The sequence below is a fragment of the Asterias rubens genome, chromosome 3 (assembly GCF_902459465.1).
Source record: "Asterias rubens chromosome 3, eAstRub1.3, whole genome shotgun sequence".
In the NCBI taxonomy this organism is placed as follows: domain Eukaryota; kingdom Metazoa; phylum Echinodermata; class Asteroidea; order Forcipulatida; family Asteriidae; genus Asterias; species Asterias rubens.
In genome coordinates this window covers 11,333,256-11,354,177 of record NC_047064.1, presented here as the reverse complement: position 1 = coordinate 11,354,177, position 20,922 = coordinate 11,333,256, and the positions used below count along the sequence as shown (strand labels likewise).

At 39.2% G+C, this 20,922-nt stretch overlaps 1 protein-coding gene across 1 annotated transcript; it reads right to left on the bottom strand.

Annotated features, from left to right (window-relative positions):
- Nucleotides 1–699: 699 nt before the first annotated feature.
- LOC117288576 (sodium-coupled monocarboxylate transporter 1-like) lies at nucleotides 700–20,464 on the bottom strand. The gene is made up of 15 exons (XM_033769483.1): nucleotides 20,034–20,464; nucleotides 19,691–19,756; nucleotides 16,812–16,863; nucleotides 13,292–13,359; nucleotides 12,043–12,194; nucleotides 9,498–9,635; nucleotides 7,678–7,807; nucleotides 6,760–6,848; nucleotides 6,189–6,301; nucleotides 5,527–5,594; nucleotides 4,873–4,959; nucleotides 4,118–4,356; nucleotides 3,505–3,596; nucleotides 2,650–2,729; nucleotides 700–1,487 (listed from the first exon to the last, which is right to left on the bottom strand). The coding sequence occupies exons 1-15, from the start codon at nucleotides 20,388–20,390 to the stop codon at nucleotides 1,353–1,355; spliced, it is 1,866 nt and encodes a 621-aa protein (XP_033625374.1). The 5' UTR covers nucleotides 20,391–20,464; the 3' UTR covers nucleotides 700–1,352.
- Nucleotides 20,465–20,922: the final 458 nt, after the last annotated feature.

Here is a 20,922-nt window from a genome sequence, read left to right as displayed (position 1 = left end):
ATTCTAGATCTCTTTTTGTGTGCTTCCAACCTGTAAGTTGATCACTGAGCAGTAAAGATTATTCATAAATACAAAAAGAAATCATTTAACAATTTTATTTTTTGCATTAATTTTACTTTTTGACCAACAAGTGATGATGTTTTTGACCGAAAAGGTATTTATGAATGGGAATCAAAGTGTGTTGAATCGGTTTTCAACTAGTGGTTTAAACCCGCCGAGGTCTGGTTCTTTATAATTTACCTCGACTTCGTCTCGGTAAATTATCACGAACCAGGCCTCGTTGGGATTAAACCACTAGTTGAAAACCTCTTCACAACACATTGATTCACTTAGTAACACATGCATCAATGTTGTATTTCTGTGTTATTTCCCGTGGTACACACGGTTATGTATGGTGGCCCTGAAGTTAGGCTCTTGAAAAATTTCTCGCCACAAATATGCAAACTATGCGACGAAGTATGCGATCAAGTATGCAATAATATTTGCGACATCACAAATATTTGCAAAGATATTTGCAAAGATATTTGCGACATCGCAAATATCTGCAAAGATATTTGCAAAGATATTTGCGACATCACAAATATTTGCAAAGATATTTGCGACATCGCAAATAATTATTTGCAAAGATATTTGCGACATCGCAAATATCTGCAAAGATATTTGCAAAGATATTTTCGACATAGCAAATATTTGCAAAGATATTTGCGACATCGCAAATATTTGCAAAGATATTTGCGATGTGCGATGTCCCTTCAGGGCCACCATAGTTATGTGCATTTCAATGAAGGCCTCGGATATTCTGTTGACTCATTTCACAATGGTCCCAAGTCTGTGATCGTAAGCCAATGACGGAGGTTTATCCACAAGAGGGCGCTTATTCAGCCATCAATGGAACTAAATCAATAAGAAATACGGTGTACTTCGATAAATAGAATGTCAAGACCGCTTACGAGGCCGATTTCACAAAGCGCTAAGATTCATCTTAAGATGTGTTGTCGATATTTCCATAGTTACTTGTTTGCTTACTTACTTATACTTATCTAATTAATTACTTACTAACTTACTTTTAAACATCGTAAAATAAGAAAAGATGTGTAGCCTATGCACATTTTGTCAAGTTCTTCCCACATGCTCTCTTAAATCAGGTTTGCGTGCGAATTTGAATCCCCATGATTTGACGACTCTAAAAGTTTTTTAAAAGGATCATGTGTTGCAGTATAATAAAAGACAGTTGTACATAAAAACGGTACTATTTAAACCTCGAGTGCTTTACGAACGTGTAGGCCTACCGGTAAAGTCAACAGTGGCACCAAAAGGTTTGCAGCGAATTTTAAGACGAAGTTTTTATTAATTTACACGGTGGTCATCTGCTGATTCCGTAGGGTACAGTTCCCTGATAGGGTTTCTTGTTGCTTCTCAGATTTGAAATGAAACTTCTCCTCTTGCCTGTCTCTGTTATCTTTATCTGAACATTGATCAGTATCTTCCTAAATGTAAATAGAAGTAATCATTTAAAAGGTATATGCGATAGTATTTGCCCCCTCGCACATTACAAAGATATATGCGATAGTATTTGCCCCATCGCACATTACAAAGGATATATGCGATAGTATTTGCCCCATCGCACATTACAAAGATATATGCGATAGTATTTGCCCCATCGCACATTACAAAGGGTATATGCGATAGTATTTGCCCCATCGCACATTACAAAGATATATGCGATAGTATTTGCCCCATCGCACATTACAAAGATATATGCGATAGTATTTGCCCCATCGCACATTACAAAGGGTATATGCGATAGTACTTGCCCCATCGCACAATACAAAGATAATGCGATAGTATTTGCCCCATCGCACATTACAAAGATATATGCGATAGTATTTGCCCCATCGCACATTACAAAGATATATGCCATATAGTATTTGCCCCATCGCACATTACAAAGACATCAGCGATAGTATTTGCCCCATCGCACATTACAAAGATATATGCGATAGTATCTGCCCCATCGCACAATACAAAAGGTATAATGCGATAGTATTTGCCCCATCGCACAATACAAAGATATATGCGATAGTATTTGCCCCATCGCACATTACAAAGATATATGCGATAGTATTTGCCCCATCGCACAATACAAAAGATATATGCGATAGTATTTGCCCCCATCGCACAATACAAAAGGTGTATGCGATAGTATTTGCCCCATCGCACATTACAAAGATATATGCCATAGTATTTGCACAATCGCAAAATACAAAAGGTATATGCGATAGTATTTGCCCCATCGCACATTACAAAGATATATGCCATAGTATTTGCCCCATCGCACATTACAAAGATATATGCCATAATAGTATTTGCCCCATCGCACATTACAAAGATATCTGCGATAGTATTTGCCCCATCGCACATTACAAAGATATATGCCATATAGTATTTGCCCCATCACACATTACAAAGATATCTGCGATAGTATTTGCCCCATCGCACATAACAAATAGTATTTGCCACCTCGCACATTACAAAGATATATGCCATATAGTATTTGCCCCATCGCACATTACAATATGCAATAGTATTTGCCCCATCGCACGTTACAAAGATATATGCAATTTTGCGACATCGTTAATATAATATTACCTCTTCTTGTACAGTCTGATATGAACTGTTGATTTTCCACACCACAAGTCGTGGATCCATTTTGGAAGTGTCATTAACCCCTGGATGGAAAAAATAGTTAATTCGATAAAACATTATGGGGCAAACGTGGAACTGAAATGTTGCTCTTGAAAATGTTATGTTTTTTGGGGTGTGTTTTCAGGATTTATGGCATGACATGGCTAAAGTATAATATTGCGTAGGCCGCATATTGTTTCGAATGGCCATCTTTAAAAGTAGACGTGTTGGCACTGAAAGTCGCCATCAAGGAATGATTTACTGGTGTCAAAAGTTCTACAAGACAACCTCTTTAAGGAGCAGTCCACACTAGCAATGTAACAGTAAGGGTGTTCAGTACACAACTGAGTCAGTCACACTCCAAAGAAATCTGTCGAAATATCCCTGTATTCTACAAGAGATGATCACAGCATAAGCTCGAGCAGATCATAACATGCGGGTTTACCTTTTGGGAAATGAGTTTTACAAGAGTAGGCCGTACTCATTGAACACGGATCACTTTACAGCGCACATGCAAAAAGTGTTATAATATTTAGAATCTTTTTCACCAAATCTCAACGTCGGTTTTTGTTTAATTTTACGGACAGACAGGTGAAACCTTGAAAAGGTAAAACAAAAATAAATATGTATGTAGTTCGTGGCTCTGTATTTTCACACTTCCAAAGGACGAATACCCACCCGCCGGTCGGCAATCAAGAAACGACATTCCAAATAGAATCAAATGTTTTCCTTGTGCTAATTAGAGTTTGTGTATATGGCCTTACCTTCAAATCTCAATATTTAATGCGAACAGGCTTCCTTCATTAAGTTATGACTTACCAGTAACGAGTGTAGTTATTACAGCTACAATCATGGAAGTTGCGAATGTAATGAAGCCGATCCATACCTTTGATACGGTAAAAATAACTGGTCTGTTGAGAAAGAAAACAAAGTGTGATATAAAGCGTGGTGACGCAAAAATGCGTTTATTTATTATTGTTATTACAGCAAAGGCCGGCGTAACCCCCCCCCCCGTCCCTAAGTGTATGGCTCGGATATAATCCAAATAACTTAATTATTTGTATTAATGATAAAATAGGCTCCCTATATAGCACTCAGGTCCGTCACACAGTGACGCTCATGCGCTTCCGACATTATTACCCCTGGTCATTGGGCCTTAAATCATTCCTTTAATCATCTCAACTCCCAGGGGAGTATACAGCCTGTGCCGCCAAAAAAATGTAACGCACTAAGCTAATCAATCACAAGAACCATCTATGCCCTCGCAGGTACCCATTTACCCCGATGGTGAGAAGCTTATGGTAAAGTGGCTTTTTATTTTGTACTGTACTAAACAGAAACACTAGAGCTTGAGTTCGGTGCTCTTATCTGCTCGGTCATGTCACCCCATGTCATGCCATATGAAAGTGTCTCGAGTAATTCCACAACAAACCTGTAAATATCTCCTGCTTCAGTTGTGTCTGCCAGTGGTATCTGCGTTTCATTCCATAGGGTTACATCATGAGTTGTTACGGCAGTAGTTACCATCGTGTCATTGTACAACATGAACGATTCATTCAGACACATTTCAGCTGAAAGTGGCAAGTTCTGTGAAGGTTTGGAGTAAACAATAGTCCCTACAGACATGATACTGCCAAACACCAGCCCCACAACATAGCCAGCAACAGCACCCTGTGAGCAATTAATAAGAGTGTACTTTGAGTCTAAATTCAGTTACATACATTTGTTTTTATTGACAAAACAAAGAACTACAAAAGTTGAGTAATAATAATACATTTGTAATGACACCTTTTAAACAGGGCCTTTCCCTAAGGTTGAAAAGCGCTCAGAGAATGACAAGAAAAAACAACAACAATTGACCATTGTTTCCCATGTGTCACGGTCGTAAACCCCAAGGTGGTGGAGATGAAACGTCACCCCCTTCAAATACAAAACAACCCCACCCATTCCCCTGAAGACGAACATACTGTTCTAAACGTCGAGACCAAACCGGCTCTTCTCAGAGCCAACGCTCACACGAAAGAGATTTACACATGATTGTACCCGCAAGATTACTATTTATTTACAGTTTCTTCCAACAAAACAACCCAACAACAAACAAATTAACTAATTAAAAATAAATTAATTACAACTAAATCGGTAAAAAATCACGGGAGCAACCAGAAGGGGTCAAAAGTTTGTAGTTACCTTTGAACTGCAGAAGGGACAAAAGGCACCAAGGATAAACAAAGCAAGGAGAGTTCCCTGTGAAGCTCCTGGTATGGATAACACAACCTGAAACACATTGACATGATTCAAATCAGCAAGACAACAAATCTAATTATAAACCATTCTGAATAATTATGATTAATAAAAGGCGATTTACACAATAAATACTTCACTCTTATTTGGAAACCTTTCAGAAATGACTGTAGCGAATAATGAGTATTAATTGCGCTAATTTTTAAAAATTATTGCTAGTTTTTAGACGATGGTAATTGACGGTTGGAAAGAATAGGGCCAGTGGCCGACTAATGGATTTGCTATCAACATTAAACAATTATTATAATACATAAAACAAATTGTGCACGTCATTTGTTTCTCCATTATTGAGATCAATAACCACTGTTCATCGTGATTGTGTTGAATGGTTGACCATCGGAGACATCCAGGGCACTCAACTTATCTTTGTGACAAGTTCTAACAAAAATATAAAACATAATTATCAACTTCTTGGTTTATATTCCTGAACAAAGTTGATCACGCTCTTAACGTGACATATTTTGGGCCCATTAAGGCAAAACAGTCAAACATCGCTAGTTATTTAAAGCACTCAAGTATATAGTTTTCTGTTGAACTTACCGGAATGGCATCTCCAAGTACGGGGACCAGGAACGCTATACCCAGAGTAACACACGATGAGATTACAACTGTAATAAAACGAGCATTGATATTAAAGCCGCCTTAATCAAAGTTCACACTCTCGATCGGACCAGGGAAAGTGAGCAGTAGGCCTATATAATTCAAGTGACTTTACTCCTAGCATTTGGTATATCACACGTGATCATTGGGGCCCAATTTCATAGAGCTGTTAAGCACTCCCATTTTGGAAATGAAATGAAGTTGTTGCCTCGATAAAAGCAGGATTACCAACCAAAATTCCACGTGATATTCAGGGTAAGCAAACAACAGCTGGGTACCAGTAGCAAGCAATATGCAACAAATGTAAATTTGGTTGGTAATCTTGTTTTTATCAAGGATGAAATTTCATGCTAAGCAAATTTTGGTGCTTGTCAGTTCTATGAAATTGGGCCCAGGTGAGTACAGCAAAATACATTGATGATGTTGCTCTGTATGGTGAACTGACAGATTCCCGTCTTAAGTGCATAACTGTAGTGAATGTACTCCCGAACATTCTAATACAAACTATAATAGACAGTGATACACCACACACAATAGTGACTTATGGTTATCGAACTAAGTATCAACATGCAATTTAATTGCAAACGACGGTGAATACTTACCTATTATTTTAAGGGTCACTGTGTACATTGAGTCTTTCATTCCTTTCACCAATGGCTTCACGAAATGCTCGCCAATCAAAGTAGCAGTTGCATTAAGGACTGATGATAGTGTGCTAGGGAATGAGAAACAGTAATCAAGTAAGATGTTAAGGGGTGACAACAGAGGATGACACAACAGTAACCAGGCCCAGGCCTTTATGTTTCCTTTTCTGAGAGAGGAAGAGCACCAAGGCATATTCTCCACGGTAAAGGACACCCTATTATGAGGATCGTAAACATTTCTACCGGAGCAGTTCAAGGACACCAAGGCAATGACCGCGGGGCATGAAGGCAATCGCCTTCGTTGCCTCCGTGAAGCATCAGGCCTGCGCAGAGAAAACAACATGATCGACAAACATACATTTACTGCAAATGTTGCAATCTGAAGTTCTTTTCACAATGAGCCGACCAGAATTCCACAACCATAATGCTACGGTAGGTTGACTTTACCAAAGTAAATTGATGAACACTCTTGCAGATAAATCCTGGGGTGCCTGTCTGAAACGGGTGTAATTTACTTCTTAAATCTTACCTCAAGGCAGCACCAAAAAGTCCACTGAGCAGCAAACCAGGTATTCCGGGAGAGTGGCGGAACACATCAATAACAAAATATGGTAAAATCTGTTCATGGAAAGTATACTTTCACGGTTAGTAAAATGCGGTAACAATAAACCACACTTTTTGCGGAGTCGTTGCCTGACAACGGTTAATAATCGCTTCAATTTTAAACATCTTACGTGTGAGATTCTAACTGTGTGAACGCTCATGTATGCACTCAATAGAAACACCCGTGACTTGCCTCCAAAAGCTGAGCCGTCAGTTGCGAGGTCACGAATAATGATTATCTCAATATCGTAACCTCACGATATTGGTGAGATATTAGCAAATATTGACGTAAAAATAAACATTAGTCGTGAGAATCTGTATGTTTAATTCCGATGTCACTGTCGCCGATGTTAACATTAACTTTACATTAAGGCAGTGGACACTATTGGTAATTACTCCAAATAATTATTATCATAAAACCTTTCTTAATTACGAGTAATGGGGAGAGGTGGATGGTATAAAACATTGTAAAAACAGTAGTTTTCGAGAACGAAGTAATTTTCCACAAATTTGATTTCGAGACCTCATATTATTTAGAATTTGAGGTATCGAAATCAAGCATCTGAAAGCACACAACTTCGTGTGCCATGGTGCGACAATGGTCTTTTTTCTTTCATTAATATCTCGTAACTTCGACGACCGATTGAGCTCAATTTTTACAGGTTTGTTATTTTATGAAATGTTGAGATACACCAACTGTGAAGTCTAGTCTTTGACAATTACCAATAGTGCCCAGTGTCTTTATGCGAGGTTAGAACAAGTCCTAATTTTGAGGTGTTTGAAAAGACTAACAATAAGGCTTTAGTAATCCTATAAAACCACGATGAGCTTGACCATTCCGTACCTGATCGTTTCTAGTCGTATACCCCAACGTCCCCGGGTCACATCCCTCGTAGTAAGCGTAGATAGTCAGTCCTGCAAATACTACAAGACCCTGGAAGATGCACGCACCAATAAGGTAGCCAATGATTGACCTAATGTCAAAATAACAAGACGAGTTGTACCGGTGTATATAATGAGTTTAATAGTTGTGTATTGCAACACATGTGTGTCCACAAAGCTATATTTGTTACAAACACGCTGTGGACAATTCCTGTATCCATCACTAAAGAATACAGGGGAATCATGTGTGGACCTCTTTTGTTTCAGATCCACACACTATAGTAATGCTTGAATACTTCTAGCTAAATACGAATTGCACATGACGTAATTGACCACAATCCTTGATGTAAAACAATGGAAAAGTGACCGTTTTATGTGCACGACACTCGGTCAATGAAAGCCTTTCACGCGTGCACTTCATCAAAGATGACGGCCAATGCAAGGGGTCTAAAGGTACGATCTGTATTACTATCTAGGCCGTGTCCGAATTGGCGGTTACTCCTACGGCTACGGCTAGCTTTCCGCGTCACCATGCGTTGAGGTATAAGACGTCCTTAGCACACCCTTAGCAACAGTCGTAGCCGTAGCCGTAGCCGTAGCCGTAGCCGCCAATTCGGATACGGCCTTACTAACGATTGTCGAATGTGATCACGCATCCTACACTAATTTATCCATAGACCTTTAATATCGCAAATACTCGGTACGCGCGCTGTACGCGTTGAATGAGGTGCATGCTGGTCTGGCTTGCGCTCAAGTTTGATCACTAGCTAGACCAGCATGCACCTCATTCAACAGTTAGCGCAGTGGGTATTGCATGAGACCTTAATATGCACATGAGGTGATTTAAGTAGGGCGCCCTCGCCTAGAGGTCTAAAAGAGTTGTTCATTGGTCAATCCTGTGCAACCCGCGTGTACAAATATGTGTGTTTTCATTGGCGAGGTTTAGCTGCACGTTGCGCGAGCAAAATACGTGGACGTGAACGTCAACGAATGGTGTTTTTTTATTTGGGTTAAAGGCAGTGGACACTATTGGTAAAAACTCAAAATATTTATCATCATAAAACCTTTCTTGATAATACGAGTAATGGGGAGAGATGGATGGTATACAACACTGTGAGAAACGGCTCCCTCTGAAGTAACGTAGTTTTCGAGAAAGAAGTAATTTTCCACGAATTTGATTTCGAGACCTCAAGTTTAGAATTTGAGGTCTCGAAATCAAGCATCAGAAAGCACACAACTTCGTGTCACAAGGGTGTTTTTTCTTTCATTATTATCTCGTAAATTCGACGACCGATATTGAGCTCAAATTTTCACAGGTTTGTTATTTTATGCATATGTTGAAAAACACCAACTGTGAAGACTTACTAGTCTTTGACAGTTACCAATAGTCTTTAATGCATGCACTGTCTTTAATGCATGCTCACGTATGACGTCTCTGCGCGCACGTACGTACCTGACGTGAAAAATGGTTCTTCACGTATGTTGACGTGAGATGTTATTGGCACAATTTTCTGAAGTTCACAATCACGTTCACGCGGAACGTGCAGCTAAACCTCACTATTGTTTCATAATCGTTTACCTCTAAGATGGTGGATGGATGGCGTCATTGCATAAGGTATACTCCAAGGCTGTGGAGCAAGTTTGTTTAAACTCACACACAAAAATGGCCTTTTCCAGCGCTACTTGTAAAATCGAATATTTTGGAAAGAGCACAATTTAGTGTTTGCCTTTTTCGGGACAGATTTTGAGCAATCGTTTAGTGTTTAATAGTGGAGTACTTACGCTCTTGCAACTGCTTCTGATTTGCAGACAACCATTCGCTGCACCATATACTGTGTGTTGACCAGAGTATTGACGAACGTTATCTGACCAAGTACAAATCCCCATCCATTGTAGAATTCAGTTAGGTCAAAATGGAATCTGGTTGAAGAGTAAAATATTAGACCAGTATTGTTCAATGTAGGCCTACATAAATCACACTTGACGATAATATTTTCCATTTCATAGCTATATGCTTTTTTTCCACACTTTCAATTTCAGGACAAATTGACAAAATTATGCAGAATTTCTTATTAAATAATTTGAAACCATAGAAGAAAGTGAATACTGGAATTTTGTCGAAAAACCTTGCCGATACAACACATTATTAGAGGCCCCACCGTGCAGTTTCTGCATGCGTCATGATCGCACTTTACTGCTTAGTTTTCAGTGTTTAAATTTCCGTTTATTTTGTATAGTAAATATTTATGGTCAGTGTGCTATACATCGTTGTCATGCTGTCCCGTAACGGAAATTGTGTTCATGCGCAAAACATCAGGCTGTCCGACCCAGGAATGGCGGCGTAGAGCACTTGCGCATGATCTGATGGATGTATAGCCCCGCTGTAGGTTAATCCAGGGGTCGTTGGTTCGAGTCTCACTCTATATTCAGTTCTTTGTTCAATTCCAAATCAAAATCCAGAGAGAAGAGAAGGAGACAAAGGTCCTCCCAACTTTGAATAGGCGCAAAAATGAATAACATGCCTTTGATTTTTCAAAATATTTTCCAAATAATAAAAAACAATAACTCATGCGGGCCTGGTTGGACGGTATATCTTATTTATTGCCCATTTAAAAAAGAAAAAACTGTTGTTTCCTATTTTTTTTTTAGCATTTTAAAATAAACTGCTCACAAAAAGTAAGGAAACTTTTTTCAATCCAGTATTTTTGTTGTTATTTAATACTCTCTTTGTATATGGTATATATCAATGCAAAGCTGAACTGTTCCTCTTTAAAAATAATACCACATTTGCAATGATTAAATGTTGCTGGACTTGGTTACACGAATAACAATGAGGCAAAGTCACAAATCAAATGTGCCAAAATTACCGTTGTCTGTGAATGGTCAATAGGTAATGCTCAATAATCAAACCGATCAAGCTTTTCAGAACCATTAATGGTTTACTCAAAGATTTGCACCGGTGAGCTCATCAGACACAATTAACCCTCATCTCATGAAAAACACATTGTTTGATGGGTATTTGCAAGACGATATTCTACAGCCGAATGCAGTCCCATACTTGCAGACTCTTGGACCAAATGCCATCTTTCAAGATGACAACGCTTGCCCCCATCGAGCCCGACTGGTGACTGACTACCTGAAAATTGTTGGGGTGCACCGGATGGATTGGCCTGCTAACAGTCCAAACCTGAATCCCATGGAACATCTGTGGGACCAGCTTGGCCTCGCTGTCCGCGCCAGAACCACCAACACATCACCTGTGGCTGACCTAACCAGGTTCCTTAATGAAGAATGGAACGCCATCCCTCATCATCAGCGCATCACAAGACTTGCGTGCAGCATGAGAAGAAGGTGCCAGGCTGTAACCAACGCCTTCGGATCATCCACTTGTTACTGAACTTTTTGTATCAATAAAGTGTATTAAGATCAGTAAGTTGTCTTGCTCTATACCAAACGTCTTGACGCAATAAAGTGGATTAAGATCAGTAAGTTGTCTTGCTTGTTTGAATTACAGTGTCAATTTGATTGTTCACGCAGTAACACAACGATGCTAATTTTGGCACATTTGATTTGTGACTTTGTCTCATTCTCATTAACGTGGTCAAGTCCAGCAACATGTAATCACTGCAACTGTGGTGTCATTTTAAAGAGGAATATTTCAGCTTTGCATTGATATATACCATATACAAAGAGAGTATTAAATAATAACAAATAAACTGGATTTAAAAAAGTTTCCTTACTTTTTGTGAGCAGTTTATTTGGGCTTGAACTTTGTCGTACCATAAAAGGCCTTTGCATATTATAGGCAGAGCCCACATACCTAAGGCTGCCGAAAACACTGCAATATGCTTCATTGGGTTTTTGACTTCAATCAAAGGGCTGTGGGTAATTCCCACAATAAAGTCATCTTTCAAAATGCTTGGTTGGGTTTGTGACTTCAAAGGGCTGTGGGTAATTCTCACGGTCTGGCGTTCCAAGTATAGAAATTTGAAGTTGTATATAAGGCATAATACAAAAAGACCACGGGTATAAAAATTCAAGGGCATTTAACCCAAAACTTGACCCTCTATATACCTCAATCGTGAAACATTTCAGAAATACAAAACCTTCTTCTTCATGGCTTGTGAAGTTAAGAATTATAATAACATCTTTTAAAGATCTCAGTAATATCCAGAGATCATATTTTGAGATCCAGATATCCAGCAAACTGTTATTTTCAATTTATTTGCCAAAACTGTATTTACTTAAACATGGATTATTGATAAGATATAATCCAACGAATTCGGGTACTTACTCCACAGTGCTAATCAATAAGATAATACCTTACTCGAAAAAGTTTGTTCGTCGTCCTTTAGATGCTGTCTCCCAGATCTGGCCAACTCCAAGCTCAATTGAACCCTTGATAATGACTGACAGGATCGTAGCAATCATCAGACACATCTGAAGACTGTCTGTCCATAAAACAGCCTTAATTCCTCCCTTGTAAACGATAACAATAGAATGTCACATGATATTGGGTGCAATTTTGAAGAAGCACATGAGATTGTCTCCAAAGACACGTGAGTTAGAACACATCTAAATAACAAAAAGAACATTGGGCCAGCATTTGTTTTGGCGGGTAACATCGGCGTTTGTGTAGTCCTGGTTCTAACCATGTTTCTAAAGCCCTGTTCGCATTGGAAGCCCTGTTCGCATTAGACTTAATTTGGGTAAACTAACCCAGCCAATGGCTAACTTACCCATTTTAAGTCCAATGCCAGCAGCCCAGGAAGTTTTCCTCCCATGTAACTTACCCGACCCGAATGGGTAGTTTAACCGAACCAAAGGTGCCTAGGAAGATTGACCAGGTCAGTTTAACCGAGCCAGAAAGTCCAATGCGGACGCGACGACTCGGTTAATGTCCCATCCGTGACCCGAAGAAGCTGACATGTTTTGTCATGAATGAATAATATTTTCGTGATTATTCGAACTATTCAATGTTACGCAGGGGGCCAGCTCGGTTAGTTTGCCCACGGTCTCGGTAAGTTTAGCCGAGTCAAATAAATCCAAGTGCGGACGGTGGGAAAGTTAACCTGTCGGAATGTTACCCAGCGTCATGGTTAAGTTATCTAAAATATTAATCCAGTGCAAACACGGCTTAAGACCATGGTGTTTGCAAATTATTAACAGCATTCAACATTGTTTAGATCTACATGTATACACCGCACATTGTACACCTTTGTAATTATTTACACAACATACAATGTGCGCAAAAACAATGGTATTGGAGGTTAGTGTTGGTCGTGTCAGCTTTTGACATTGACCCCCATTTTGCAAAACATCGCTGATATCGGCGTTGGCATTACCCGACATAGGGCTTAAAGTAGGTCGGAAGTATCACATTGGTTTACGTTGGTTTGAGTCTGATAGCATCATCGACATTATGTTGGTTTCCGACTATTGAAAAACGTTGGCAATCTAATTGTAAGTAACCGACGCTGGTAAATTGTGTGTCAATGTCGGTGATTAAAACTGGTCCAACAAAACCGGTTTGTTGGTGCAACATCTTGCCCAACATGTTTCCATGGGATACTTACGATAACTGTGTAAATGGCACAGATTACAGTCACCGAAATAAGAGCGACTTCAAGGCTGATGTCCGTCACTATGTAAACAGAAAAGAGTAAAACAGACAAGTAATTATCATATAAAGTTACTTTTGTAATGAAGCATAAACCTTTGAAACTAACAATTCCCTTTCAAGGATTGGGGTTCTAGACGGGCTAGCAGGGATTTTTTGCTTGTGCGTGTGTGTACTCCGCGTTACAAAAAAAACATTTGTGCGTCTGTTTTTAGTGTTCTGGCAGTTGGGTCTTGTGTCTATTCAAGGTTCCTGGTGTGTTTTTTACGAACAAAGTTCCTAAATTTAAAGTTGCATCGCCCGTGCTTTGATGTAAATATTAAATGATCCACAAGCAAAATCGAGAAAGATTACCGGAAAAATAGGCTGCATAACTGTGTGTAAAGAGAAACAAAAATGAGAGAACCGCAAACGAAAGGGCCAAGAAGGCACCCAATGCTTGCCCGGTTGTTTGCCCTCGTGTTGGGGTCAAGTTCGTGCCGCTCACTGGTTCAGGCGCGCGGGGACGTCCACACATTCCCGAGAGAATCATGATATAGGCCCCCTACTGTTTTTACAACACACCCGTAACCTGTCTATAGTTCAAAACTGGCAAATTTCCAGGGCTGTATCAAGAGGCCAGAGTGATATTGAAGTACATGGGCATGTGCGACTAACCAGGGCCCAATTTCATGGCTCTGCTTACCGTAAGCACAGAATCGGCGCTTACGGAAGCAGGGAATTTTGCGCTTACGCCAAGCGTATTTCACGGGTTAGCGGCGAATTTTGGCTTCTGCGCGTGCGTACTTCACATTACTAGGTATTCTACGCTTACAAGGCTAGCGCAGAAGTTCGGCGCTTGCACGTAAGCGGGGAATCGTGCTCGTAAGCGCAGAATTCGGCGGTAAGCAGAGCCATGCAATTGGGCCGAGCTGGCTAAAGTTGTCAAGACAAGTCTGGTTGACTTGGTGGACAGCAGCGTTGTCGTCACGGCGTTTTAGGTGATCGGACTTTCGGTTGTTGATCTCGGGAGCTTCATCAAGACGTTCAGTTTTCAGGTTAGGGGTCACAGACTGAGTTACAAGGCTCAATTCAGTTCGGTTAAAGCATGGTCAGAGAGTAAACTTTCAGAGAAGCACGTGAAGGAATGTAAATCTCTTTTGTGGGAAAGTTTGGATCTAAAGGGAGCCGGGTTGGTCCCAACGTCGAACAGTATTCTGTGCTCGTCTTCACGATCAATGTTTATTATTCAAACACGATATTCCCACTTTGGTGAGATTTCCGATATTAGGGCCCTTGGAAAAATCTCTTTTTTTTCTCCTTTTATTATAAAAGCCTGATAAGTCTATTATAGCCTAAACCGTCCGTACTAGGTCAGTCCTTGATACAACAAACATTCAATTTAGGACCAAATATCATGGCTCGAAATAAAAATTAAAGCGTCACACAAATTACACTCTATTTAAATCAGCCAATTCAACGGGATGTATAACTTTGTCAATCTTCGCCCAACTAACGTTATGCACTTCGGGTATAATTTAGATTGATCAGTGTCGTAATGGCTACCGGGTAAGCCTGTTGAGGTATGACGGACGTGATATGATTGAAATGTTTGGTTTGGGTGGTGACACAAATTTACCCAAACCTTATAGTGTTGTAGCATTGTGTACGCCACACCTCAAAAAGGATTATGGGCAAGCAACAGTGCAAAACCTTTGACTGAGCCGAGGACCACTCAATAAAGTAAATTGTGTATTTGCATTTTCTTCTTGACGGCCTTCCTTCCAAATCAACGGAGTGAAAGAAATCGAACAATGGCGGACGAGGCTCATTGTTGACTTCCTTAGTGGACAATCGTATGGGTTGGCCCCGTTGCATACACAAAGGGCAAGATGACCTCGTTAAGTACGTGCATGGAGGTAGAAATGAGCAAAAGACCAGCACCAAGTTTCGCCACAACAATTCGTGTCGCTCGTTAGAACTGAGAAAATAGATGTAGCTGTTGACCCTCCGACACTCCGTATGAAAAATAGTTAGATCGAAATGTCAGGTCATTAAATATTGTTTGCGTTTGTTATAACTGTTAAAACACTTGCACATTAAAAGAGTTATGACAAGACGGGCAGTAAACCGGCAGGATCATAACCGTGCGCTGAAGGACTGAGTTGAAACGTCATCACTCTTCAATCAATAGACATTTATGTTTGTAAAACATGAACCTTTATACGCTCGATAGGAGAGTGAGTATTAATTATATACAGATATCTTTCTTAAAAATGTTTACTGTTAATGTTATCTATTTATCAATTAATGTTTGATTAAATTGACGAAGCATAGTCTAAGTTTCAGTAGGTTTCATGCTACTATGCCAGACGAGTCCATCGAAGAAACATCGGTCGAAGTATCAATTCGTCACTTTGAAAATCACTCGGCCGATATCACTCCAATAAATAAGGGAATAAAAGGGTAGCGACGAGTTCTTTAACGGCCGTTTAGAACCGGCAGGGTCGTTGCCGTCGGCTTGGGCCTTTATGTGACACGGCAACGACCCAGTATGGTTTTAAACGGTCGTTAAAGAAAGAGTCACTACTCTTTTATTCCCATTCATAAATGCCTTTTGGTTAAAAGGCGTAATAAAGTAAGAAACTCTATAAAACTTATCCGTTACCGACATGCTTGAGCTTTGTATGTACGACATCCGTGTGTCGCATTTATTATGACTGAGACGCCCAGTTTCCGGATCCGTTCGTGCGCGTTGTAGTCTTGTAGTTCTCGTTTTCCTTTCACACACAGCGCGGCCAACTTACCGACAGCGCCCTCCGACAGCTAGTATCCGACTACAACCGGTTATAAACAGAGCTTCAGCTGGTCATTATCAACCGATTAAACACCCCCACGTGACGCGCTCTCCACCAATAAGAATAGCGAAACTGTCTGAGGTATTTATGAATAGCATATTAAAGGCAGTGGACACTATTGGTAATTACTCAAAATAATTATGAACATAAAACATTATTTAGTAACGAGTAATGGGGAGAGATTGATATTATAAAACATTGTGACAGTACGTAGTTATCGAGAGAGAAGTAGTTTTCTCGAATTTGATTTCAAGACCTCATAATTAGATGTTGAGGTCTCGAAATCAAGCATCTCGAAATCAAGCATCTGTGACAAGGGTGTTTTTTTCTTTCATTATTATCTCGCACCTTCGACGACCAATTGAGCCAAAATTTTCACAGTTTTGTTTTATGCGTTTGTGAGATTCACCAAGTGAGAATACTGATCTTTGACAATGACAAACAGTGTCCAGTGCCTTTAAATATATTATAGTAATATAATCCCTCCCCACTCAGAACCATCCCCTCTTGCCCCCGACAAATTATGAACTTCTCCCTCGCTTGCCCCGCCCCCCCCCCCCCCCCTTACACAAAAAAGAAGACGTTATTTTTAATGTGGAAAGCACACATTCTTGACTCAATTAAGAAACGTATACAAACCTGCTGTTGCTGCAACGCAGGCAGTATATGCCACCACACCCATGTAAAGAAACTGCAGAAAAACATAACGTAATATAAATTTCCAAGATCAACAATTTTACTTTTTACTGTAGTCAAACCCAAATGTACGGAGCTCCATGAGTGCCATCCCACATATTGAGATACCGACATAATTTATCTCATCAAGACGACTTATTTCGTGGTATAAGTTAACTTACCGACATATTTTATCTAGCTAAGTCGACTTATTCATAACAATCAGTCCACTAACCAACATAGTTTATCTCACCAAGTCGACTTAGATAAAACAAAAAGTCGACTTGCTGACATAATTTGTCTCGCCAAGTCGACTTACTGAGAGTACTAAGTCGACTTACTGACATAATTTATCTCGCCAAGTCGACTTAGATAAAACAATGAGTCAACTTGCTGACATAATTTATTTCAACAAGTCGACTTACTGAGAGTACTAAGTCGACTTACTGACATAATTTATCTCACCAAGTCGACCTAGATAAAACATTAAGTCAACTTGCTGACATAATTTATTTCAACAAGTCGACTTACCGAGAGTAATAAGTCGACTTACTGACATAATTTATCTCACCAAGTCGACTTTATAGATAAAATGGCAAGTCGACTTACTGACATATTATCTCACCAAGTCGACCTAGATAAAATGATAAATGGACTTACTGACATAATTCATCTCAACCAGTCGACTAATTAAGAAGTTTACTTATACACAGCCTGCACACGTTGCAACGTGTGTGTATTGAGATTGCGAGTTAGGGCCCGCGTGATCGCTAATTATGTGGGGACGTTTTTCGTGCCTGGGATGCAGAAAAATAACCACAATCTAAGACTTGAATCAAGTCTACACCTCGTCCAACTCCGATTGTATTAGTCAATTCAGGCATCCTCTTCAATTTTATTTTATGTAACAAGCAAAATTATTAATTTACTGATTTGATTTAAAAAATGGTAATGGCTGTTAGCAAACTGCGTCCAACTAACACTACATGGTGTAGTACTTGCAAAATAGTGTTACTGGCCTGACGTTTTGACCCTACTAAATGGCTACGTGAGAAGAATGAGACAATAAACCATGAATTCAGTTCAAAAGGATAAAAGTTTGATTTCGTCATATTATTCATCAAACTATAAGCCTTTACACAAATAAAATCTTCACAACAAAATGTATAATGGAAGGAACCAGACAGCACGTAACGGAGCCGAGTTGAAAAGTGACAATACCAAAGTGCAACCATCAGCCGTTGTCAAAAGGATAAAAAGGTTGTTGTCGCCACAACCAACCCCTTATATTCAACGAACCATGTGAATCTATTCACAAAACCTTGTAAAGAATATCCATGCATAGATTTGTCAGGTGCATAAAATTATGTGCCACTATTGTACAGATGACGTGTTCAAACATGTCTAACCATCAATTGATTTTTGTTGACTTCTTGGTTTCTGTAAGTCAACTTGTCGATATAAATTATATCAGTAAGTTGACTTATTATTTTATCTAAGTCGACTTGGTTAGATAAATTATGTCAGTAAGTCGACTTATTACTCTCAGTAAGTCGACTTGTTGAAAAAAAATTATGTCAGCAAGTTGACTTATTGTTTTGTCTAAGTCGACTTGGCGAGATAAATTATGTCAGTAAGTCGAGTTAGTACCCTCAGTAAGTCGACTTGGCGAGATAAATTATGTCAGTAAGTCGACTTAGTACTCTCAGTAAGTCGACTTGGCGAGAAAAATTATGTCAGCAAGTCGACTTTTTGTTTTATCTAAGTCGACTTGGTGAGATAAACTATGTTGCTTAGTCGACTAATTGTTTTGAATAAGTCGACTAAGCTAGATAAAATATGTCGGTTAGTTAACTTATACCACGAAATAAGTCGTCTTGATGAGATAAATTATGTCGGTATCTCAATATGTGGGATGGCACTCATGGAGCTCCGTACAAATGACATAGGTGCGATTAAAATATTGCAAAAGGAAAAGGCGTGAGGCCATTGTATTATGTAAATGACTATGTTAAAATAAAAGCGCCAAAAACAGTGTCAGTTTATCTATCAAAGAAACGCAATCGTTTTAGTCGATATGAGCCCACATGGACGAGAAAATGTAAATTCGTGGAGAACGAATCTACACTTTAGGGTCTATTCTCTGACTTAAACTTTTTGCCTCAAACTTTGTACTTTGTCAAACGATGTTTGGTCACATTTATAAAATCTTGCACCATTATCGAGAACACTGTTTTGATCAGTTTACAATTCTGTTTTTTTACTAAAAGCAAATTTTGTAAAAAAAAAAAAAAAAAATCACAGCTCGTTATCTTTCAATTTGGAAGGCAGTCATTTTCAATTTAAACTATCACTTAAGTTTGTGAGGAATCTTGACAGTTCTGTTTTGTATAATAAGCCGTTGTCCATAGCTACAAACTTATTGTCCCTTCGTACACTGATTTGATGTGTGAACGGTTTAACTTGTTTATGTGCGATGAAAGTATGCTGTACTGATTTTCTAATCATCATCTTCCTTTACTGTGCAGAAACCTCCTCTGGAGTATACTCTTCTTAGGTATTGATGGGTCGGACAACTTTTTAAGTTCCAGTTTGGTGTTTTTTAATATAAGTCAATTTCATTATCGATAATGAAGTATCAATACTTTGGTTGAAATTCAACCTAAGGGGACTCATTACTGTACAGTGTTCATTGTACTACTGATTAACGTATATCGTTGTAACCGAACGGCTCGGGAAGGGTATTCAATTATTATTATATCATCATATAAAACGATTATTGTTGATGTTATTATACAATGAACGACAAACACCAATAGGCCCTACATGTGGTGTCTACTTACTGCGAAAATAAGAAACGAAAAAACTCCACAAAGCTTGACCACGTGGTTGAACCGCATACCTAAATACTGCAAATATAATTGAAAATGAAAGATGAATTTAAAAATGATGCAATGATTTTGTGAATAACGGCTTCAAAAAGTGTTTTTATTTTATTTTTTTTACCCTTCCCTGATAAATGGGTCCTTACCTGGGTTCGGTGGTGTTTTTTTTTAACTCTTCACATCGCTCAAGTCGTGATGGGCTATTGTAATGTTAGCAAGCACAATGTACAAAAGTATCTATTATAAATGTGAAGTCCCCATCGAATAAGTTCAAGGAAACAAAAGAAAATGATAAACTTGCCTCATATACAGATGTCAAGCCAAGTCTGTAATACATCGGCATGAAAAAAGTCAATGCTAGAATGCCACCGATTAGCACTGAAACGAAAATCCATATAACCAGAGAACCATGGTAGTAGACATCGGCAGGTATACCTTGCATTGAAATCCCTGAAAAATAGCTTGATAGAAGAGACAGTGTGACTGGTACGAACGTCATACTGCGATCGGCTAAAATGTATTCAGCCGAGGTACGCTGACGCCCACCGCTCAAACCATAGTACAATCCGATGGCTAATGAAATCCCCATCATCACACCAAATAAAGCGTAATCTGCTGTTTGGAAGTATGAAATACTACCAAATGTTGCCTGCTCCATTGTTAATCAAGCACGTTGTCACTTATGCCCTGTAAACAGCACTACTGTTATTATCCAAACCACTTGTGGGTTAATATGAGCCGTTTTAACTTGCAACAATCTGTCTCACATTGTTCGGTGCGTTCGGGGTCGGAAGCGGTGCGTGATGTTGACACGGACTTCGCACATGCACACACGTATAAGGGGGGTGGGCCATGTATGGCCATACACCCAAATTGCCACTGTAGTGTAGTGCTTTTCAATGGGGACTTTATCCAAAATAGATTTTAAAAAGGAATCTTTAAAGGTCTGGACACTATTGGTAACTAATCAAAATAATTGTTAGCATAAAAACTTACTTGGTAAGCAGTTGAGAGCTTTTGAAAGTATAAAACATTTTGTGAGAAACGGATTTGATTTCGAGACCTCAGAATTGGATTTTGAGGTCCCGAACCACTCAAGCACCTGGAAGCACACAACTTTGTGTTTTTCCTTCCATTATTATCTCGCAACTTCGACGACCAATTGTGTCAAATTGTCATAGGTGGGTTTG

Excerpts from the sequence above, each read along its gene's own strand:
- LOC117288576 (XM_033769483.1), bottom strand. The coding sequence starts at position 20,390 with ATGGAGCAGGCAACATTTGGTAGTATTTCATACTTCCAAACAGCAGAT. Across the intron at positions 16,864-19,690 it reads TTTCGTTTCTTATTTTCGCA|TTTCTTTACATGGGTGTGGT; the intron begins GTAAGTAGACAC and ends GTTTTTCTGCAG. Across the intron at positions 12,195-13,291 it reads GTGCCATTTACACAGTTATC|GGAGGAATTAAGGCTGTTTT; the intron begins GTAAGTATCCCA and ends ATCGTTTACAAG.